This window comes from Podarcis muralis, chromosome 9 (genome assembly GCF_964188315.1).
Source record: "Podarcis muralis chromosome 9, rPodMur119.hap1.1, whole genome shotgun sequence".
Lineage (NCBI taxonomy): Eukaryota > Metazoa > Chordata > Lepidosauria > Squamata > Lacertidae > Podarcis > Podarcis muralis.
In genome coordinates this window covers 60,550,311-60,569,928 of record NC_135663.1, presented here as the reverse complement: position 1 = coordinate 60,569,928, position 19,618 = coordinate 60,550,311, and the positions used below count along the sequence as shown (strand labels likewise).

At 44.4% G+C, this 19,618-nt stretch overlaps 1 protein-coding gene across 1 annotated transcript; it reads left to right on the top strand.

Moving 5' to 3' along the window:
• Positions 1–1,880: 1,880 nt before the first annotated feature.
• On the top strand, positions 1,881–15,916 carry CHRNA9 (cholinergic receptor nicotinic alpha 9 subunit). The gene is made up of 5 exons (XM_028745039.2): positions 1,881–2,282; positions 3,767–3,912; positions 7,236–7,390; positions 9,644–10,176; positions 13,333–15,916. Exons 1-5 carry the CDS (start codon positions 2,225–2,227, stop codon positions 13,902–13,904), a joined length of 1,464 nt encoding a protein of 487 aa, XP_028600872.2. The 5' UTR covers positions 1,881–2,224; the 3' UTR covers positions 13,905–15,916.
• Positions 15,917–19,618: the final 3,702 nt, after the last annotated feature.

Genomic DNA, 19,618 nt, shown 5'->3' with positions numbered 1-19,618 from the left:
GAAGCCTCGCGGCGGCGCACCCCCCCCCACCTGTCTCCTGCGTGGGAGAGTGCGGCGCGTGATGTCACAGAGCCTGCCCTTTCGCGCCTGCGCTTGGTGGTGGTGGTGACGTGTCGGGTGCTGGCGAGCCGGTTGGTTGGTTGGATGGAGGCGGCGCTTTGTTTTAACCCTTTCCTCGGCCGCTCCCCTTGCCCTTGCCCTTGCTGTTTCTGAGAGTGGCGAGTTGAGAAACCATACACCCGGAATTTCACGGACATCTAAATTTATTTATTTATTTATTTATTTATTTATTTACTCATTTCCGAACACACGCCCTGGAGATCTTTATGACCTCCTTATTTAAATGTACACCTAAAAGTATAGCTGCCAACTTTTCCCTTTTCTTGCGAGGAATCCTATTTGGAATAAGAGTATTTCTCTTTAAAAAAGGGAAACGTTGACAGCTATGCCTAAAAGCATATCAAAATCCAGCAGTAGCGGACAGTAGTAGTTGACCTCCTGACAGGTCAGTTGCTCCCTCCTCCTCCTGCCAGCTGGTAAGCATCAGTAACTCACCTGGTAAGCATCTCTGTCGCACGACAGGAATTCCAGATAACAACTTCTTGCTGGTCTTTCTTAACGTTTCACATTGGTATCCCTTCCTTGCTGCCAGGAGCTCGGCACTGCCTTGCAACAACGACCTTGCGAGGTAGTACACGATCGGTTCCGACAATCCACAGAAGCACTTTATTCCTCCCTGCTGCCTCAAGATGAAAAAACCCAAATGCTGCATGCTCTGCTGCTAGATTCTGCGCTTCCAAGATGAATATTCGCCGAAGATGGTTTGCACCACAAACTAGGCCCCAAATGCAAGACAGGTCATCACTTTTAACCATTTGTCCCTGTTTTCTATTGTTATAGGAATTCTAAGGTCTCAAATATAGGATAAATGTTGGTAATTGCACAAGGTAAACACACATACATACGTACAGTGCTTTTTTCTGGGGGTACGTATACCCCTAAACATTTTGTGAATAGATGTGGTGTCAAATACATATTTGTGGCCTCATAATGTGTGTAGTGGCCTGATTTAAAAACAGATGCGTTTGGCTCGCAAAATATGGATGTACAGCACTTACATCCTATAGATCATTTATAAATTATGCATACATAAATAACATTCTCTGACACCTAGGAATTTCAGTCTGGGTTATCCCCAACAAAAAGGATTCTTTTTTGGGGGGAAAGTAGTTTTAAACATTCCTGCCCCCCCCCATTCATTATAAATCATTTCCCAATACACTTTTACCTTTTTACATGTCCACCACATATGAAAAAACGTTCCCTCAGCTTCTTTACACTTCCAACACATATCTGATTCTCTTTTATAAATCTTAGCCATCCTACTCGGAGTTAAGTAACATTTATGAATCATTTTCGAATAATTCTCTTTCCATGAATAACATGCAGTAAATTTCAGGTCACTTTTCCAGAGTTTCTCCAAGAGGTTGAGATTTATATTGTGTTTTGTATCTATTGCCGAGTGTGTCACTGGAGTTTTAACAAGCTCGTCTTTTGTTTCCCATTCTAGTAGAAAATTATACATTTTAGACAAAAGTTTATCCTTATTTTGTAAATATAAGCGCAACAACTTTGCCAAATATGCACCAATATGTTGCCCTTGTCCGTATGGTCGCTAAATCAGTGACACAGGTCATGGGGTGGGGGATACTCCCTAGGAAAAATATTGTAGAAATTATATATTGGCTTGCAAATATGAAAATATAACAATGGAGCCCCAATGCTCAGCATCCTTTTCCAGAGGCAGAATCTCTTGCGCAGCTCTATGCGTGGAGGCAGGCGATAGACGGAAAATAGGTGGGAACAGAGCTGGTCTGATTCTTACTTTTGTGGTTTTATTTGCAGAGAAGAAATGTGATCAGCGAGGACTTAGAGGAGTTCTGGCGGAATAGTTTCGTGGTGATATCCCTTCACCTTGTCACCCGGCACGTCATTCTCAGGTTACCAGATCTGTAAGGGCCATGAGAAAACAGAGGATGACTGATGATTGTTGGAGCTCTAGAGGACGATGCCACTCTGACTATAGCTGCGGGAAGAAGTATGGCAGAGTCTATTGCTTTTATGCTCTCCGTGTGAGGTTGCACTGGGCATGAATGGTTTCACCTAGAGAACGGCTTGGGATATATATTTTTGTCTACAGCCAGAGGAGCAAAGCTTCTCCACAATGAAGCTCCGCTTTGCCTTTAGCCTCTCCTTGGTTTTTGCAGTGGGAATGCTTCATGGTAAGAGACTTTTTCCATAGCAGGGAGGCATGAAGGAGGGTGTTAGGGTTGAAATATGGCAACCCTGCTACAGACTCTCAACAATTTCAGTATGCAGAGATGCAGATGCATAATTTTAATAATTCTAGGAAACTAGGAGGGTGTCACTACATGGCAGCGTAGTCTCATGGAAAGAAACAGGGTTAGCAATGAGGTGGAGGGAACGTTCTTTCACATGTGGTGGACCTGTAAAAGGGTAAAAAAGTATTGGGAAATAATTTATAACGAATTGGAAAAAATGTTTAAAAGCACCTTTCCAAAGAAACAATAACCAGAGTCCTTTTTGTTGGGGACAATTCAGACTGAAATTCACAGGTGTCAGAAAAGGTTATTTATGTATGCCACTACAGTGGCCCGTGTTTTGTTAGCCCCAAAATGGAAAATAGGAGACGTCCCAACCAAAGAAGAATGGCAACTTAAACTGATGGGATATACGCAGCTTGCAGATCTAACTTGTAGAATAAGAGAACAAGAAGAACATTCGTTTAAAGAAGATTGGGAAATGTTTATTGAATATAATGGGAGGAAATTGTGTACACTTGAAAACATTGGCAGCAGTAAGATAAATTCAACAGTGTAAATAGGTTTTGATGGATGTAACAGTGGAATACTGAATGGTTTAGTTTATATAAAATATGCAGGGATTTATGCTATGCAGAATGAATCAAGGAATGAGAAGAAGGGAAGTCACTGATATTTTAGGGTTGTCTAAATAAATATTCTAAATTGCAAAACAAAAAATCACACACACACACACACACACACACACACACACACACACACACAGCACTCCCCCCCAAAAAATGTTTAGGGGTACTCTCATTTTACTACTCCTGTTGAATTACTGCCCCTCAATGAGGCCAAACTTAGATTCACAAAATGTTTAGGGGTATGCATACCCCTGCGTCCCTCCAGAAAAAAGCACTGTATATATATAGAGAGAGAGAGAAACGAGGTTAGGGTTGAAATATGGCAACCCTGCTACAGACACTCAACAATTTCAGTATGCAGAGATGCAAATGCATATTTTAATAATTCTAGGAAACTAGGATGGTGCCACTACATGGCAGCGTAGTCTCATGGAAAGAAACGGGGTTAGGACAGAGTTTTAGCACCTGAAGTTTAACCTCCATGGTTTCCTTTTAAAGAACTCTGGGAACTGTGTTTTTGGGAGGTGCGAAGAATTCTTTTTTAGCAATCCCATCCCCGTTATTGAACTACAGTTTCCAGGGTCCCTTGACTTGCAGCTGTTTTACATTTCTATTGTAGAAATGGCACCAAGTGCTTAACAAACTATCCCCAACAACCAACCTTGCCTTTTAAAATGTATAATACTGTATACTACTGCAAATATCATAATCGGCTCATGTGGCTCTGGAAGTCAGAAGCCAAATACTGTAAGTTTACAATGGACGATGTAAAATAAATATATATGTTTTATACAGTTGCTAAGGCAGCACAAGGGAAATATGCTCAAATGCTCTTTAATGAGCTCTTTGAAGACTATTCAAATGCTCTCAGACCAGTGGAAGATACAGACAGTGTACTGAATGTCACTCTTCAGATCACTCTCTCCCAAATAAAGGATATGGTAAGTAAAAGAGGTCTATATTCTACAGATGGAAAGCCCCTGATCTTGTCTGTCAATTTTGAATTGCAGAGGCTTAAGGACTTTTGTTTTTATCTTGCTGCTTCTACGTACTTGAAGCATAGCTGTCAACTTACAGATTTGAAAATAAGGGATCAGCAGCCAAAATAAGGGATCAACAATTACTTTGATAAAATACATATTTTGTTGCGTGCAAATGGCTTTAGATACCTATTAGGTCCATAAATGACCATATAGAACATATTCAACACAAAAAAACCAGCAACAATTTGTTATTGACAAAAAACAGCTGGACATAGAAAGGGCCCCATTACTTTCAGTAGCTTATTTAAGGGACATCATCAACAAGGGACAGCAGCGGGACATGGCACTGGGATAAGGGACTGTCCCGCCAAATAAGGGACGCTTGACAGCTATGACTTGAAGGAAGACTTTGATATGGTTTGTTTCTCTTTTTCTTTGCTAAAATCCCATGGTTCCTTCTCTGACTCACTGAAAGGGAATTACAGGCTGAAACTTACATTGGGTTTTGTTAGGATCTGTAACGCGCCTGTCATCCTTGAGCTGCCTAGTTTATGGTTCTAACTGCAATACTCTATTTGTTTTTTTAATTATAATTGAACATACATGCTATTGTTATAACCCCCGCCCTGAGACCTTATGACAAAGGGTGGCTAAGAAACAGAATAAAAAAATTCCTGTATTAATGTTAGTAATGCACTCCGGTTTTCATTTTCCCATGTAGACAATTAAGACACTCTTTATGATAAGAAGCAGTAGTTGAGCTACAAGTGAGTTACTTTTTTTGTTACGTGATTATATCAGGCCAACACAGAAATACCGCATTTTTTTCTCTATAAGACTCACTTTTTCCCTCCTAAAAAGTAAGGGGAAATGTGAGTGCATCTTATGGAGCGAATGCAGGCTGCACAGCTATCCCAGAAGCCAGAACAGCAAGAAGGATTGCTGCTTTCACTGTGCAGCGATCCCTCTTGCTGTTCTGGCTTCTGAGATTCAGAATATTTTTTTCCTTGTTTTCCTCCTCCAAAAACTAGGTGCGTCTTGTGGTCTGGTGCGTCTTATAGAGCGAAAAATACGGTATATATTGATCACAATCTAAAGAGGATTCTCTCTGCCCCGTTTGCCCCATAGTCCTTCCCTGGGGTGCAATCTGAGAAGAATATGGGTATTCTAATTATATTGGTGGAGCAAATTGTGGAACTCCTTCCCTTTTGTCTCAGTTAGTCATGCCTACATCCTGTTGAAATCAGTGTGTCAGGGGAGCTCAGTAAACCTAGCCCAAACTTTGCCAACCTAGTCCCTATCAGATGTTTTGAACCACAACTCCTATCAGCCTCACCCCAGTCGCAGTCCAAAACAAAAAGCAAAATCTGACTTAAGCAATATATATGACTGAAGATACTGCTGAGCTCTGGCTCCTCTGTGTGATACGTTTTTATGAACACCAAAAAATGTAAGCAGACCACAAATGTCTTTGCAGATGCATATTTTAATAATTCCAGGAAACTAGGACTGCTGCAGCCACCCACTGTGTCGATGCATGATGGAAAATTGCCATCATGACGTGACAAAGAAAGCACAATCTATAATTATGTCACCGAGGTTCTAACTATGTCAACTTTTCTGTGAATCAGCTCTGTGTGTTGCCACAGAGCAGTACATTCACTTTTAGATCCACAACATGTTCCAAAATAACCTTCTGGATGTGTTGACTTGCAGACATGTTCATGCGAGAAACTTTAGCTGATTGTCAAAGCACATGCAAAATGTCCCAGGTTTAATTCTGGACATCTCCTTTTTTATTAGTTTTTTATTTATATTTTTCAATTTTACACATTTCATTAGTTTTACAATCAATTTAACATTTCCAAATTTTGTCTTCCTTCCCCCTCTTTCTGCGGTTCCTTAAATTATTATTATTTATATCTTCTGCATTTCCAAGTTCATTTAACTTGCTCATTTATTTATCTGCTGTAAATATATACTCTTATAAAACTGCAGCTTATTACATTAATCCCGCCAATGTTCTTATCTGTTTACAATTTATCTGTAAATATTCAATAAACAATTTCCCTTCTTTTATAAAACGTTTGTTATCTTGATTTCTTTTTCTTCCAGTAAGTTTCACCATTTCTGCATACTCCATAAGCTTTTGTATCCGTTCTTCTTTTTCTGGGACTTCTGCTTCTTTCCGCTTTGGGGCAAGTAACATTCTTGCTGCTGTAGTAGCATACATAAATCAATTTCTATACAATTTAGGTAGTTCTGTCCCTATAATTCCCCAAAGAAAAGTTTATGGGTTGTGGTTTTTATAAAAGTTATTTTGAACATCCTTTTCAATTCATTATATATCATTTCCCAATGAACTTTAACCTTACTACAAGACTACCACATATGATAAAAAGAACCTTCTTTCTCTTTACATTTCCAGCGTTGGTTTGATTTAGATTTATACATTTTTGCCAGTTTGCTTGGAGTTAGATACACCATTGATATATCATTTTCATATAATGTTCTCTTAAAAGATTTGTTGTTGTTTAGACGTTTAGTCGTGTCCACCTCTTCGTGACCCCATGGACCAGAGTACGCCAGGTACTCTTGTCTTCCACTGCCTCCCGCAGTTTGGTCAAACTCATACTGGTAGCTTCGAGAACACTGTCCAACCATCTCGTCGTCTGTCATCCCCTTCTCCTTGGGCCCTCCATCTTTCCCAACATCAGGGTCTTTTCCAGGGAGTCTTCTCTTCTCATGAGGTGGCCAAAGTATTGGAGCCTCAGCTTCAGGATCTGTCCTTCCAGTGAGCACTCAGGGCTGATTTTCTTAAGAATGGAGAGGTTTGATCTTCTTGCAGTCCATGGGACTCTCAAGAGTCTCCTCCAGCACCATAATTCAAAAGCATCAATTCTTCGGCGATCAGCCTTCTTTATGGTCCAGCTCTCACTTCCATACATCACTAAATTTTATATCCATATTCCACAATCATTCCCATGCTTCCATATCTATGTTATGAGCGATATCTATTGCTAATCCCATACATCTCCAGACAGGACTTTGAGATACTGTTTTTCAAGGGAGCACAACCTATGGCTCCTTACATGTTTTTGGGTCCTTAGCTCCCATCATCCTCATCCAGCATAGCCAATTGTCAAGGATGATGGGAGTTGTAGTCCAGAAATACCTGGAGGGCCACAGGTTGCCCACCCTTGGGGTGGACAATATGTGGTCTGATTCTGTATAAGACTGCTTCCTATGTTCCTAAGTTTAGGCCTCCTGTCATATTCCAGGATGAGAGAAACCAAATTTTGACCGCCTACCTATGGATTCGACAAACATGGTACGATGCCTATTTGAAGTGGGACAAGGATGAATATGATGGGTTGGATTCTATCCGAATCCCCAGCAATCTGGTATGGAGACCGGACATTGTCCTTTATAACAAGTAAGTTTGGCCCGGGAAGGTTTCTTACAAATGTGCAAGCAAGAATCTAGCGCTATGCTTATTTATCTATTCATTGGTGGGGGGAGTGAAGGATCTGGGGCCAGCTTGCAGAGAGAAGTTGCCTGGGGAAAGTGATAGATGTGTACCTTGTGTAAATTGCATCCCTTTTGCAGTCGGGAAGAGGTGACCGCCAGGCATTTGGAAATAAAAATTGGCCGGCAAAAAGTACCGTATTTTTTGCTCTATAAGACGCACCAGACCACAAGACGCACCTAGTTTTGGGAGGAGGAATACAGTGGTGCCTCGCAAGACGAAATTAATCCGTTCTGCGAGTCTCTTCATCTTGCGATTTTTTCGTCTTGCGAAGCACGGCTATTAGCGGCTTAGCGGCTATTAACGGCTTAGCGGCTTTAAGAAAAAGGAAACAAACTCTCAAACGTCTTGCGAAGCAAGCCCATAGGGAAATTCGTCTTGCGGAACGACTCAAAAAACGGAAAACCCTTTTGTCTAGCGAGTTTTTCGTCTTGCGAGGCATTTGTCTTGCGGGGCACCACTGTACAAGAAAAAAAAAATTCGGAATCTCAGAAGCCAGAACAGCAAGAGGGATCACTGCGCAGTGAAAGCAGCAATCCCTCTTGTTGTTCTGGCTTCTGGCATAGCTCCATAAGACGCACACACATTTCCCCTTACTTTTTAGGAGGGAAAAAGTGAGTCTTATAGAGCAAAAAATATGGTAGTTCTGGTTTCAAACGATCTTGTGAGCTTAGGCCCAACAAGCCACCTACGGTCACCTTTCATCTGGTTGAAAGATCAACTCATGAAATCTTCACTTGCCCCAAGCTTTTATTTCCTTTGGTAGGAAATCTAGGTTATTTCACAACACTTGTGTTACTTCCATCAGACATCTCTAGTCACCAGATAGGTTGTTGACACATAAAATATCTTCTCTTTCATCTACGTAAGAAAAAGGATGTGAAAATTGTACGTGCCTATACCGAAAGGTGTTTGAATGCCACAGTTTCAGAAGTGCTAAGGAAAAGCTCTCTCATGGTCTGGCAGACATCCAGGAATGTCATGTTTTGAATGTGTTTGTTAAGGTAGCTCAATGACAGTTCACGCACTGGCCATTTCATTCCGATATTGACTCTTGAGTAAAGTCATTCAGAAGGTATTCAAACTCTAAACACCTTTAAAGTATATATTGTCTTTTATGTGGGCAGTATGTTGTTGATGTTATCCTTAGTATTTATGAAGCATAATTAGAATCACAGAATGGTAGAGTTGGAAGGGACACCAACAGTCATCTAGTCCAACCCCCTGCAATGCAGGAATCTCAACTAATGCATCCATGACAGATGGCCATCCAACCTCGGCTTAAAACCCTCTCACATAAAAGTTTGTTCAGCTTCATACATCTTCAGTCGATTTAAAAATCTGCTATTAAGCACATTTAAAACTGTGGTTCTGCCTTTCACACATGCAGCTCACAGTGGGACAGAGGCTCAGAAGCACTTTACGCAAGATGTGTGAAGCCGCCTTTAGTAAAATTATAGGCGAGCTGAGATGTGAACTGGGAGCTTGTGGCTTCCATCCCCTTTGAGCCTGTCTTGTGCTGTAATAGTAATAATAATAATAATAATAATAATATTAATATTGTTGTTATTGTTATTATTATTATTATTATTATTATTATTATTATTATTATTATTTGTACCCCGGTCATCTGGCTGGGTTTCCCCAGCCACTCTGGGCGGCTTCCACAAAGACCAAAAATACGCTAAGATGTCACACATTAAAAACTTCCCTGAACAGGGCTGCCTTAAGATGTCTTCTGAATGTAAGGTAGTTGTTTATCTCTTTGACATCTAATGGGAGGGTGTTCCACAGGGCGGGCGCCACTACAGAGAAGGCCCTCTGCCTGGTTCCTTATAGCTTTGCTTCTTGCAATGAGGGAACCACCAGAAGGCCCTCGGCGCTGGACCTCAGCGTCCGGGCAGAACAATGGGGGTGGAGACGCTCCTTCAGGTATACTGGGCCAAGGCCTTTTAGGGATTTAAAGGTCAACACCAACACTTTGAATTGTGCTCAGAAACATACTGGGAGTTATGGGAGGGTGGTGCTGTGGTCTAAACCACTGAGCCTCTTAGGCTTGCCGATCTGAAGGTCGGCGGTTCGAATCCCTGCGACAAGGTGATTTATCTGTATATACTTATTGTTTTATATGTGTTTATGGTGTTGTTGTTGTTGTTTTAGGGCTGATGATGACTTTTCCGAGCCCGTGAACACTAACATTGTATTGAGGCATGATGGCAAGATTACTTGGGATTCACCGGCTATAACAAAAAGCTCATGTGTGGTGGATGTATCTTACTTCCCCTTCGATAGCCAGGAGTGCAACCTAACCTTTGGCTCTTGGACCTACAATGGTAATCAGGTAGATATTTTCAATTCTTTAGACAGCGGCGACCTCTCAGACTTTATAGAAGACGTGGAGTGGGAGATTCACGGCATGCCGGCTGTTAGGAATGTGATAACCTATGGCTGCTGCTCAGAGCCTTATCCAGATGTTACATTCACCCTTATTTTGAAAAGGAAATCATCTTTCTATATATTTAACCTGCTGCTTCCTTGTCTGTTGATATCTTTTCTGGCTCCACTGGGATTCTACCTCCCAGCAGACTCTGGAGAAAAAGTGTCTCTGGGGGTCACTGTTCTGCTTGCCCTGACCGTGTTTCAGCTAATGGTTGCGGAGAGCATGCCTCCTTCTGAAAATGTACCCTTGATCGGTAGGTATCTGAGCGTTTATACTTTTTATGTAATTGAGCTGTGAGGGGTCCATTATTTGATGATGTTGTTGCCTGCTATGGAGCAAGCCAGACCCATCAGAATAAAGTTGTACTTTGGTTCTCAAACCTAATCTGTTCCCGGAATCTGTTCAGCTCCTGAAACCGTTCGAAAACCAAGGCACGCCTTCCGATTGGCTGCTGGAGCTTCCTGCACTCAAGCGGAAGCCGCGTCAGATGTTCGGCTTCCGAAAAATATTCACAAACTAGAACACTTACTTCCAGGTTTGCAACGTTCAGGAGCCGATTCGTTCAACAACTAAGCCGTTCGCGAACCAAGGTACCACTGTATGTGATGACACCAACCTCACTTCCTTTGCTGTAACTCAAAGCCAAACATAGTCTTTAGGCTAAGATGTCACGAACCTTTCATACAATAAATAAACTTACATATCCAATTCATTTCCCCTTATTGGATACAATGTGGCAAAACTTAGCTCAAGTCCCATTGATTTTGATGCTTCTACTTTAAGCAAGATTTAGTCTGTGTTATGCATTTATTTAAGTTCCTCAAACATGACACAATCCTAACATTTGGTACAATGCATTGCAAAAATTGTAGGACGTGGGTAGCGCTGTGGGTTAAACCACAGAACCTAGGACTTGCCGATCAGAAGGTTGGCGGTTCGAATCCCCATGATGGGGTGAGCTCCCGTTGCTCGGTCCCTGCTCCTGCCAACCTAGCAGTTTGAAAGCACATCAAAGTGCAAGTAGATAAATAGGTACTGCTTTGGTGGGAAGGTCAATGGTGTTTCCGTGTGCTGCTCTGGTTCGCAAGAAGCGGCTTAGTCATGCTGGCCACATGACCCAGAACTGTACGCCGGCTCCCTCGGCCAATAAAGCGAGATGAGCACCGCAACCCCAGAGTCGGCCACGACTGGACCTAATGGTCAGGGGTCCCTTTACCTTTACTTTTGCAAAATAGCAATCTCGTATTGAATGGGATAATTATCCCAACAAGTCCCGCTACAATGTGCCATGGGAGGGGGGTGGGCTGCAGAGGATGCATCTGAGCCAATATAGGATAAGAAATAAAACTCAGTCCTGCCTTCTTCCTGATCCCCTATGTTTGCCTTGCAGAGCTGGTGGTGCTTTGTCAGAATGCCTAAGGGGCATCCTGAAATTATAACTTTAGGGCTATGAAGTAGGGAATCCTTCCTGGGGGGTGGGGTTGCCTGGTGCCAGCCTAGGTATCTTTTAGGCACTGAGAGTTGGAGTCAACTAAGTTGTTCTGCTACTGGAAGTTGGCCCAAGGATTCAAATTAGTGCACTGGGACTTCACCATCTCCCTTGCAGTGCCCCGCAACTCACCCAAATCCACTCTGAAGGATTGGGAGAACCCTCAGATTGGCGCATAGCGTTGCCAGACAGGACAATTGTCATAGCGCAACATTGAATTCAACTCTGGGCAAAGACTCTCTCCGTGCTGTTGCTTGTTGTATGCTATTTGTCTTAGCATGCTTTACAGTGCTTTGGAAGTATTAATGAAGGGCAATATTGATTTTGTAGAAAACAAACCAACAGGGTCTAGCTGGCCACTTTCGGAGACAGAGTGATGAACGAAGAGCCCTTTCGTTTGATGCCATAAGGCAATTTTTGTGCAAGTTATAGTTCACATATGGACAGATTCCCTAGACAAAAGGAAATGTGGTCCTTTCAATGATGCTAATGTCTTGTAATAAGGTAAAGTTAAAGGGACCCCTGACCATTAGGTCCAGTCGTGACCGACTCTGGGGTTGCGGCGCTCATCTCACTTTATTGGCCAAGGGAGCCGGCGTATAGCTTCCAGGGCATGTGGCCAGCATGACTAAGCCGCTTCTGGCGAACCAGAGCAGCGCACGGAAACGCCGTTTACCTTCCCGCTGGAGCGGTACCTATTTATCTACTTGCACTTTGACATGCTTTCGAACTGCTAGGTGGGCAGGAGCAGGGACCAAACAACGGGAGCTCACCCCGTCGTGGGGATTCGAACTGCCGACCTTCTGATCAGCAAGTCCTAGGCTCTGTGGTTTAACCCACAGCGCCACCCGCGTCTTGTAATGATGTCCACCAAATTCATTGCCAGCTCTGGTTGTCATGAACACAATTGTAACATTGGATTCTGCTTAGGACCATTCTAATACGAGGCCAGATTCAACTACCTGGTCCTGCTAGTGAAAGCCCACACAAGGACTTCTGCTAGCACAATGGGGCATTCCCCTCTCCAAGAGATCCCTTAGAACACTACTCATGTAGAAGAGAGGGGAGTTTGTTTTGTTGGGCCGGCAGAGATGCTTTCACAGAAGGAAAGGTAAAGTGGGTGGCGGGTGATGCTGTGGTCTAAACCACTGAGCCTCTTGGGCAGGCATAGGCAAACTCCGGCCCTCCAGATGTTTGGGACTACAATTCCCATCATCCCTGACCACTGGTCCTGTGAGCTAGGGATGATGGGAATTGTAGTCCCAAACATCTGGAGGGCCAGAGTTTGCCTATGCCTGCTCTTGGGCTTGCCAATCAGAAGGTCGGTGGTTCGAATCCCCGCGACAGGGTGAGCTCCCGTTGCTCTGCCCCAGCTCCTGCCAACCTAGCAGTTCGAAAGCATGCCAGTGCAAGTAGATAAATAGGTACCGCTGCGGCGGGAAGGTAAATGGCATTTGGCGTGGTGTTCCATCATGCCAGAAGTGGTTTAGTCCTGCTGGCCACATGACCCGGAAAGCTGTCTGTGGACACACGCCGGCTCCCTCGGCCTGAAAAGCAAGATGAGCGCCACAACCCCAGAGTCGCCTTTGACTGGACTTAACTGTCCAGGGGTCCTTTACCTTTTACCCTTTTTTTACCACAGAAGAAACCATGTCCTGGGATAGCTCAGGGCCATGGGTTCAAGTCCCATGTTGGGTGAAGATTGCAGGGGCTTGACTAGATGACCCTTGTGTTCCCTTCCAGTCCTACAGTTCTATGATTTTGTGACCCTATACCACTTTGAGCTCCTTGGAGGAAAGGGACAGAAACGTAATAAAATAAGCAATAAACATTTAGAACAGCGCAGTGTTGAACTCCTCCCGCGATTTCTTGTTGACGTCAATTCAAGCATTTGAGCTGTCTTTTCCCCTCACCTCTTAGGTAAATATTACATTGCTACTATGACAATGATCACAGCATCCACAGCACTGACCATCATTATAATGAATATCCATTACTGTGGATCAGGAGCCAAGCCTGTCCCACAGTGGGCGAGGGTGGTCATCTTGGACTACATGTCAAAGATCTTCTTCGTTTATGACGTTGGCGAAAACTGCACAAGTTTGCAACGTGTCAAAGAGCGGGACCCAAAGGTGGAAAAGACGAATAGCGCTTGTCGAAAAGACCAAGACAGATACGAAGGGACGAGGAGGCCGCTTGCCAAGGTCCAACACGGCGGCTGTGACCTCAAAAAGAAGCCCCCAGATGACGTTTGTGACGGCAGTGGAGTCCCGGGTGAAAACGCCAGGGATATTGTTAGTTGCTGTTCCTGCTACAGAATCCTGATCAAGAATATTGAATATATCGCTAGCTGCGTGAGACGCCACAAAGCCAACCACGCCAAAGGAGTGGAGTGGAAGAAGGTAGCCAAAGTGATGGACAGATTCTTCATGTGGATCTTTTTCATCATGGTCTTTTTCATGAGCGTTTTGGTCATGGGCAAAGCACTTTGAGGAGAAATGCAACCAGGGCCGCATATTCCTCAAGCGCCCCCATGTTATATTAAAAGAGCTTCGCCTGTGATGAAAGTGGATGACGTGTCTCCCCCAACCCTAGAACTTCATTCTTATCGAGTCTTCTCCAATTCCACGTGGGGGCAAAACTTGTGCTTTCAGGATGAAGGTCTGCGATCTGAACCACACCTGACTTGGAAATAAACTGCATGGTCCTTCTAAGTAAATGAGTACAGAACAAAAGTGCATATGTTTATAGTTTTCCCTACTGTGATGGACATTTCCTAAGGGGAAGAAAGGAACTATAGAAATCCAATTATCTCCAACAAAAGCCAGTTTGGTCAAGGACAGAGTCCTAGACCTAGATCAAGGAGGCTGATATCTATATGTACCTGTCTGTCTGTCTGTCTGTCTGTCTGTCTGTCTCTCTCGTCTTCACTGAGCTTGTTAGATGGTTTCGTGCAAGTTTCTGTCCCTCATTCTCAGTTTTGTGCAAGCTCCTATCTCATTCTCTCTTGCGGTGGTGGTCAGGATAAAATTAGATGACTGTACATTAACCTCGAGCTCATTGGAGAGAGCAGATCTGAGAAATACTGTAACAAATTCCTGCATTGAGTGGGTTCTATGATCTTATTATTGTACATATCCACATTCATCAGCTTGACATCCCATCGTCCAATTATGATAGCTATGAAAGATGCTTAGATTAATCTTGTCTCTTTCCCCTTGTTACTTGTTTGTATAGTTAATGTAAAAAATAAACATAATAAAAAGCAATGCCTTTTAAACCAGCAACCTTTTGAAGATTTATAGATTTAAGGTTAACTTTTAAACTAACTTAGCTTGCAACATCGAACTCCTTTTAATTTTTTTTGGTTCTGCTTAAATTTGTCTAGCTCTTTCTCTCATTCTTTCCCTTTTTTTCTCTGCTGTCCTTTCCCCTCTCCCTCTCTCTATGCTTTTTTCATTTTTCTCCTTATGCCTCTCTCCATATCACGGAGAGTGGCAACTCATGTGCAACCCAACATGTGTGAGGGTGCAACCCACGAGTATTTAAAGTGAATTATGTAATGTGACTGTAGAAGTGCCATATTCCTAACATCTTGTTTTGTGTGTGTCCAACTTGTTTTGTGTGGCTTTTAATTCCTCCTGTGCTACTTGCAGGACAAAAACCTGGAAATGTGTGTTTGCCTATTACAATTCAATGAATTCGGGTTTTATTACTGCAGCATGCTGCAAATTTGCCGATGCAGCCTAGGTCATAAACTGATGCCGTTAAGTATTTCCATTCAGCCAAGTAAGATACCTGTTTTGTAGGTTTGGAAACCCTGATATTCTAGACAGACAAATGCAGGGTGGCACTGAAAAGAGATCGCAGTCCAGAGGTCATGCGATAAAACTCATTTTCATAATTGTTATAGCTAACGGGGAGCACGCTGGCAAAGCTGTCATTTAAGATGCCGTGGAATCCAACCGAGCTTGCGAAGCTATATGCCTTTGTCATTGTGGTTTGTCCCTTCCACCCCACCCAAGATCTCTTCGGAGGAAGGCAATCTTGGACGATCGTATAAATGAAACATAGAATTTGTAACGGTAGGCTTGGCCTTTTGTGCAGAATAATTAAAGATGTAACTGTATCGGGACTCTCATGTATAATGCAAGCTCCAAAGGACAGGTTGGATGTTAAAGGAGCATGCGGCGAAGGGCCACATTAAGTGCAAACTTATCGATTACAAGGGTTTGAAAAATACCCACTTTCCTCTTTCACAAAGAGGTATGAACCTTGAAACGGGTATACCACAACCAAGAGGCACTTATAACTGGCCACGTGGGTACAAAGCAAGCCTATCAGTCTTCCTAATACCGCAGGAGGCATCAGTAGGATACTGATTTTTATAACAAAATGAGTCAGGGTGCTTCTTCTTCTTTGGCGATCACTCGTAGCCGAGTAAGATTGTCTTCCATGAGCACAGTTTTAACAGTGAGTCCGTACGTGACTGTGGAGGCCAATTCTGGATGCACACGTCCTTCCACAGTAGGGACATAGGTTTCTGGGCAGGAGTTGATCACGGTGAGGGTTTGCCAAGCATGCCTTCCTCTTAGCATGTTTCTCCCTTTCGTCCTGAATTCGAGCATCTTCAAAGTCCACGACACCTTTGGTAAAGGCTGTTCTCCAATTGGAGCTCTCGCAGGCAAGTGTTTCCCAGTTGTCGGTGTTTATACTACATTTTTAAAGATTTGCCTTGAGAGAGTCTTTAAAACTCTTTTGTTGACCACCAGCATTACGCTGTCCATTTTTAAGTTCAGAATAGAGTAGTTGCATTGGAAGACGGTAATCAGGCATCTGAACAACACGACCAGTCCAACGAAGTTGATGTTGAAGAATCATCGCTTCGACACTGGTGATCTTTGCTTCTTCCAGTAAACTGCCATTAGTTTGCTTGTCTTCCCAAGTGGTGTGTACAATTTTTTGGAGACACTGTTGATGGAATCTTTCAAGGACTTGAAAATGGAATTTATAAATGGTCCACATTTCACAAGCATACAGTAAGGTTGGTAGTACAATAGATTTGTAAACAAGCATTTTGGTTTCCCTGCTTTGCCCGACCCCACAGCTTCCCTTCATGGCATGTTCTCTACCCTAAAGTCACTTTTCCCTCAGCTAAGCTCTGATTCCAGGAGGTTCATGCTCACTGCACAAACAGGAGCAGACAAACCAAAGGGACCGAAAGGATGGGAATACCCTTTGGTTTGTGTGTTCATGATTCTTGGGGGACTGTCTATAAGGAGGCACAAAGATTCCAGATAAGTAGGGAATTGTCACATCGGTCCCAAGCTGGAATGAACTTTGCAGGTCATTTAACAGGTCATTTAGTCCAGTGTTGGGTCCCCAGATGTTGTTGGACTACAACTCCCATCATCCCCTGCAATGGCGTAGCAAGGTCAGGTGGTACCCCGTGTGGAAAATTTATTGTCACTCCCCCACACTGAAATTATTAAAAGAAGGAAAAATAAGATAACAGTTGCAAGTGTTATTTTCTGTTTTATTTACATTGTGAGCATAAGCACTTAAAACCATTTTTCACGATGGGAATTTCTTATGTTTTTTTTTACTTTTTTTTGCTATTTTGCAGCCTACTATTGATGTGGACTGCAGGAAGCTGAGGTGCTGTGTGAGTAGAACTGCAAAAAACAAGCACCAGTGCGGATATGCCCATAGCTGTCAACGTTTTCCTTTTTTTAAGGGAAATTCCCTTATTCTGAATAGGATTCCTCACGAGAAAAGGGAAAAGTTGACAACTATGGATATGCCCACACTCTTGAAGAGCTTACCTAGAATACAAGAAGAGCCGGTGGCGCAGGAACGGGGATGTGGGGGGTGCGGTCTGCCCCAAGTGTCATTACTGAGAGGGTAACAAAACGACAAAAATATGAGTTGTTGGGTTTTTGTTTTGTTTTTTAAAAAAGGCTCACAAAACATTTTAGTTCAGCCAACAAACGTAATGAAACGCGGCTGGCACTGGGCGCCACACCGCAGGGGCTGGCACTTACCATGGGGCCTGCAGGGTAACCGAGCTATGTGTCTCTCCTAGGAGTGATGTGATGGCTTGGGGGCCTGCAGGCTCTGTGCTGCCTGAAACGGCAGCGTGGGACTTTCATCTGCCCTCCGCCTCTCCCTCAGCGGCCCTACAGCTGAGGGGGAGGTGGCGTAGAGGCTCCACGCAGCGCATCCCCTCACCATGTGGAGCTTGCCCCAACCCCAGCTGCAGGACACGCTCACCACACCCAGCACCCGAGCGGCTAGCTACGCCGCCGAGAAGAGCCCTGCTGAATCCCATTGAGAACAGAATCCTGTTCTCACAGTGGCCAGCTAGATGCCTATACGAAACCCTCAAGCATATACTTTCCATTACAGTGGTACCTCAGGCTACATATGCTTCAGGTTACATACGCTTCAGATTACAGACTCTGCTAACCCAGAAATAGTGCTTCAGGTTAAGAACTTTGCTTCAGGATAAGAACAGAAATCTGGCTCCGGCAGTGCGGCAGCAGCAGGAGGCCCCATTAGCTAATTAAGTACTTAACCTGAGGTTGTTGTTGTTTAGTCATTTAGTCGTGTCCGACTCTTTGTGACCCCATGGACCAGAGCACGCCAGGCACTCCTGTCTTCCACTGCCTCCCGCAGTTTGGTCAAACTCATGCTGGTAGCTTCGAGAACACTATCCAACCATCTCGTCCTCTGTCATCCCCTTCTCCTTGTGCCCTCCATCTTTCCCAACATCAGGGTCTTTTCCAGGGAGTCTTCTCTTCTCATGAGGTGGCCAAAGTATTGGAGCCTCAGCTTCACGATCTGTCCTGAGGTACCACTGTACATATTTACCCACCAGCAGGCTCTTGCACCTTTGCTAGTGCTATGTACAAACATTTGAAATGCACAATATTATTGCGTCCTGCCCTATCCCCACCCCAGTTGTGCGCCAACTGAAATGTCTATGGGTGCTTCCAGTTGGGGGTGCTTCCTCCTGGCTTCCCCACACGCTGTCTGCACACACGCCTGCTCACAACAGGACACCCGGGCTACGCCACCCCGAGCCTCTCAGCGGCCTGGTCCCCCTGCCCCCTGCATGTCACTGGCGGTCTTTGCATAAGCAGTGTTCCCCACCGGTAGCCCCCTTTATAGGCTCTCCCCGCACGCCAGCCGAGGCCAGAGCAGGAGCACGAGGAGAGGCAGGCAGCGTGCCACAGCCCTGCCTCCTTTCGCCACTGCCTCCTCCCTTACCTTGGAAAAAAAAATATTTCATTTAAAAAAAAACATATTTTTGCCATGTTGTCACCGCCCTCAGTGATGACACCCGGGGCGATCCACAGCCACCGCACCCCCCTTCCTATGCCTCTGCCTTCAGATGTCTTCTAAAAGTCAGATAGTTGTTTATTTCCTTGACATCTGACGGGAGGGAATTCCACAGGGCAGGTGCCATCACCGAGAAGGCCCTCTGCCTGGTTCCCTGTAACTTCGCTTCTCGCAGCGAGGGAACAGCCAGAAGGAACCGTTCCTCACGAGGCTTGGTTTCCAAGTGCCTCAACCGTTCCTTATGAGGCTTGGTTCCAACTGCCTCAACCGTTCCTCACGAGGCTTGGTTTCCAAGTGCCTCAACCGTTCCTCATGAGGCTTGGTTCCAACTGCCTCAACCGTTCCTCATGAGGCTTGGTTCCAACTGCCTCAACCGTTCCTCATGAGGCTTGGTTTCCAACTGCCTCAACCGTTCCTCATGAGGCCTGGTTCCAACTGCCTCAACCGTTCCTCATGAGGCTTGGTTCCAACTGCCTCAACCGTTCCTCATGAGGCTTGGTTTCCAACTGCCTCAACCGTTCCTCATGAGGCCTGGTTCCAACTGCCTCAACTGTTCCTCATGAGGCCTGGTTCCAACTGCCTCAACCGTTCCTCATGAGGCTTGGTTTCCAGCTGCCTCAACTGTTCCTCATGAGGCCTGGTTCCAACTGCCTCAACCGTTCCTCATGAGGCTTGGTTCCAACTGCCTCAACCGTTCCTCATGAGGCTTGGTTTCCAGACCCTTCATCATTCTGGTCACTCACCTTCCAGCTGCTCAGTATCCTTCTTCAACTAGCCTGCACTGACTGGCAGCAGCTCTCCAGGGTTTTGGATGGGGGGGGGGACATTCCCAGACCACCCTGGATATGCCACCCAGGACAGA

Bases quoted from the DNA above. Each gene is read 5' to 3' on its own strand.
- CHRNA9 (XM_028745039.2), top strand. From the start codon at position 2,225: ATGAAGCTCCGCTTTGCCTTTAGCCTCTCCTTGGTTTTTGCAGTGGGA. The intron at 2,283-3,766 runs GTAAGAGACTTT...TGTTTTATACAG, and splicing joins TGCAGTGGGAATGCTTCATG to TTGCTAAGGCAGCACAAGGG. The intron at 7,391-9,643 runs GTAAGTTTGGCC...TTGTTGTTTTAG, and splicing joins GACATTGTCCTTTATAACAA to GGCTGATGATGACTTTTCCG.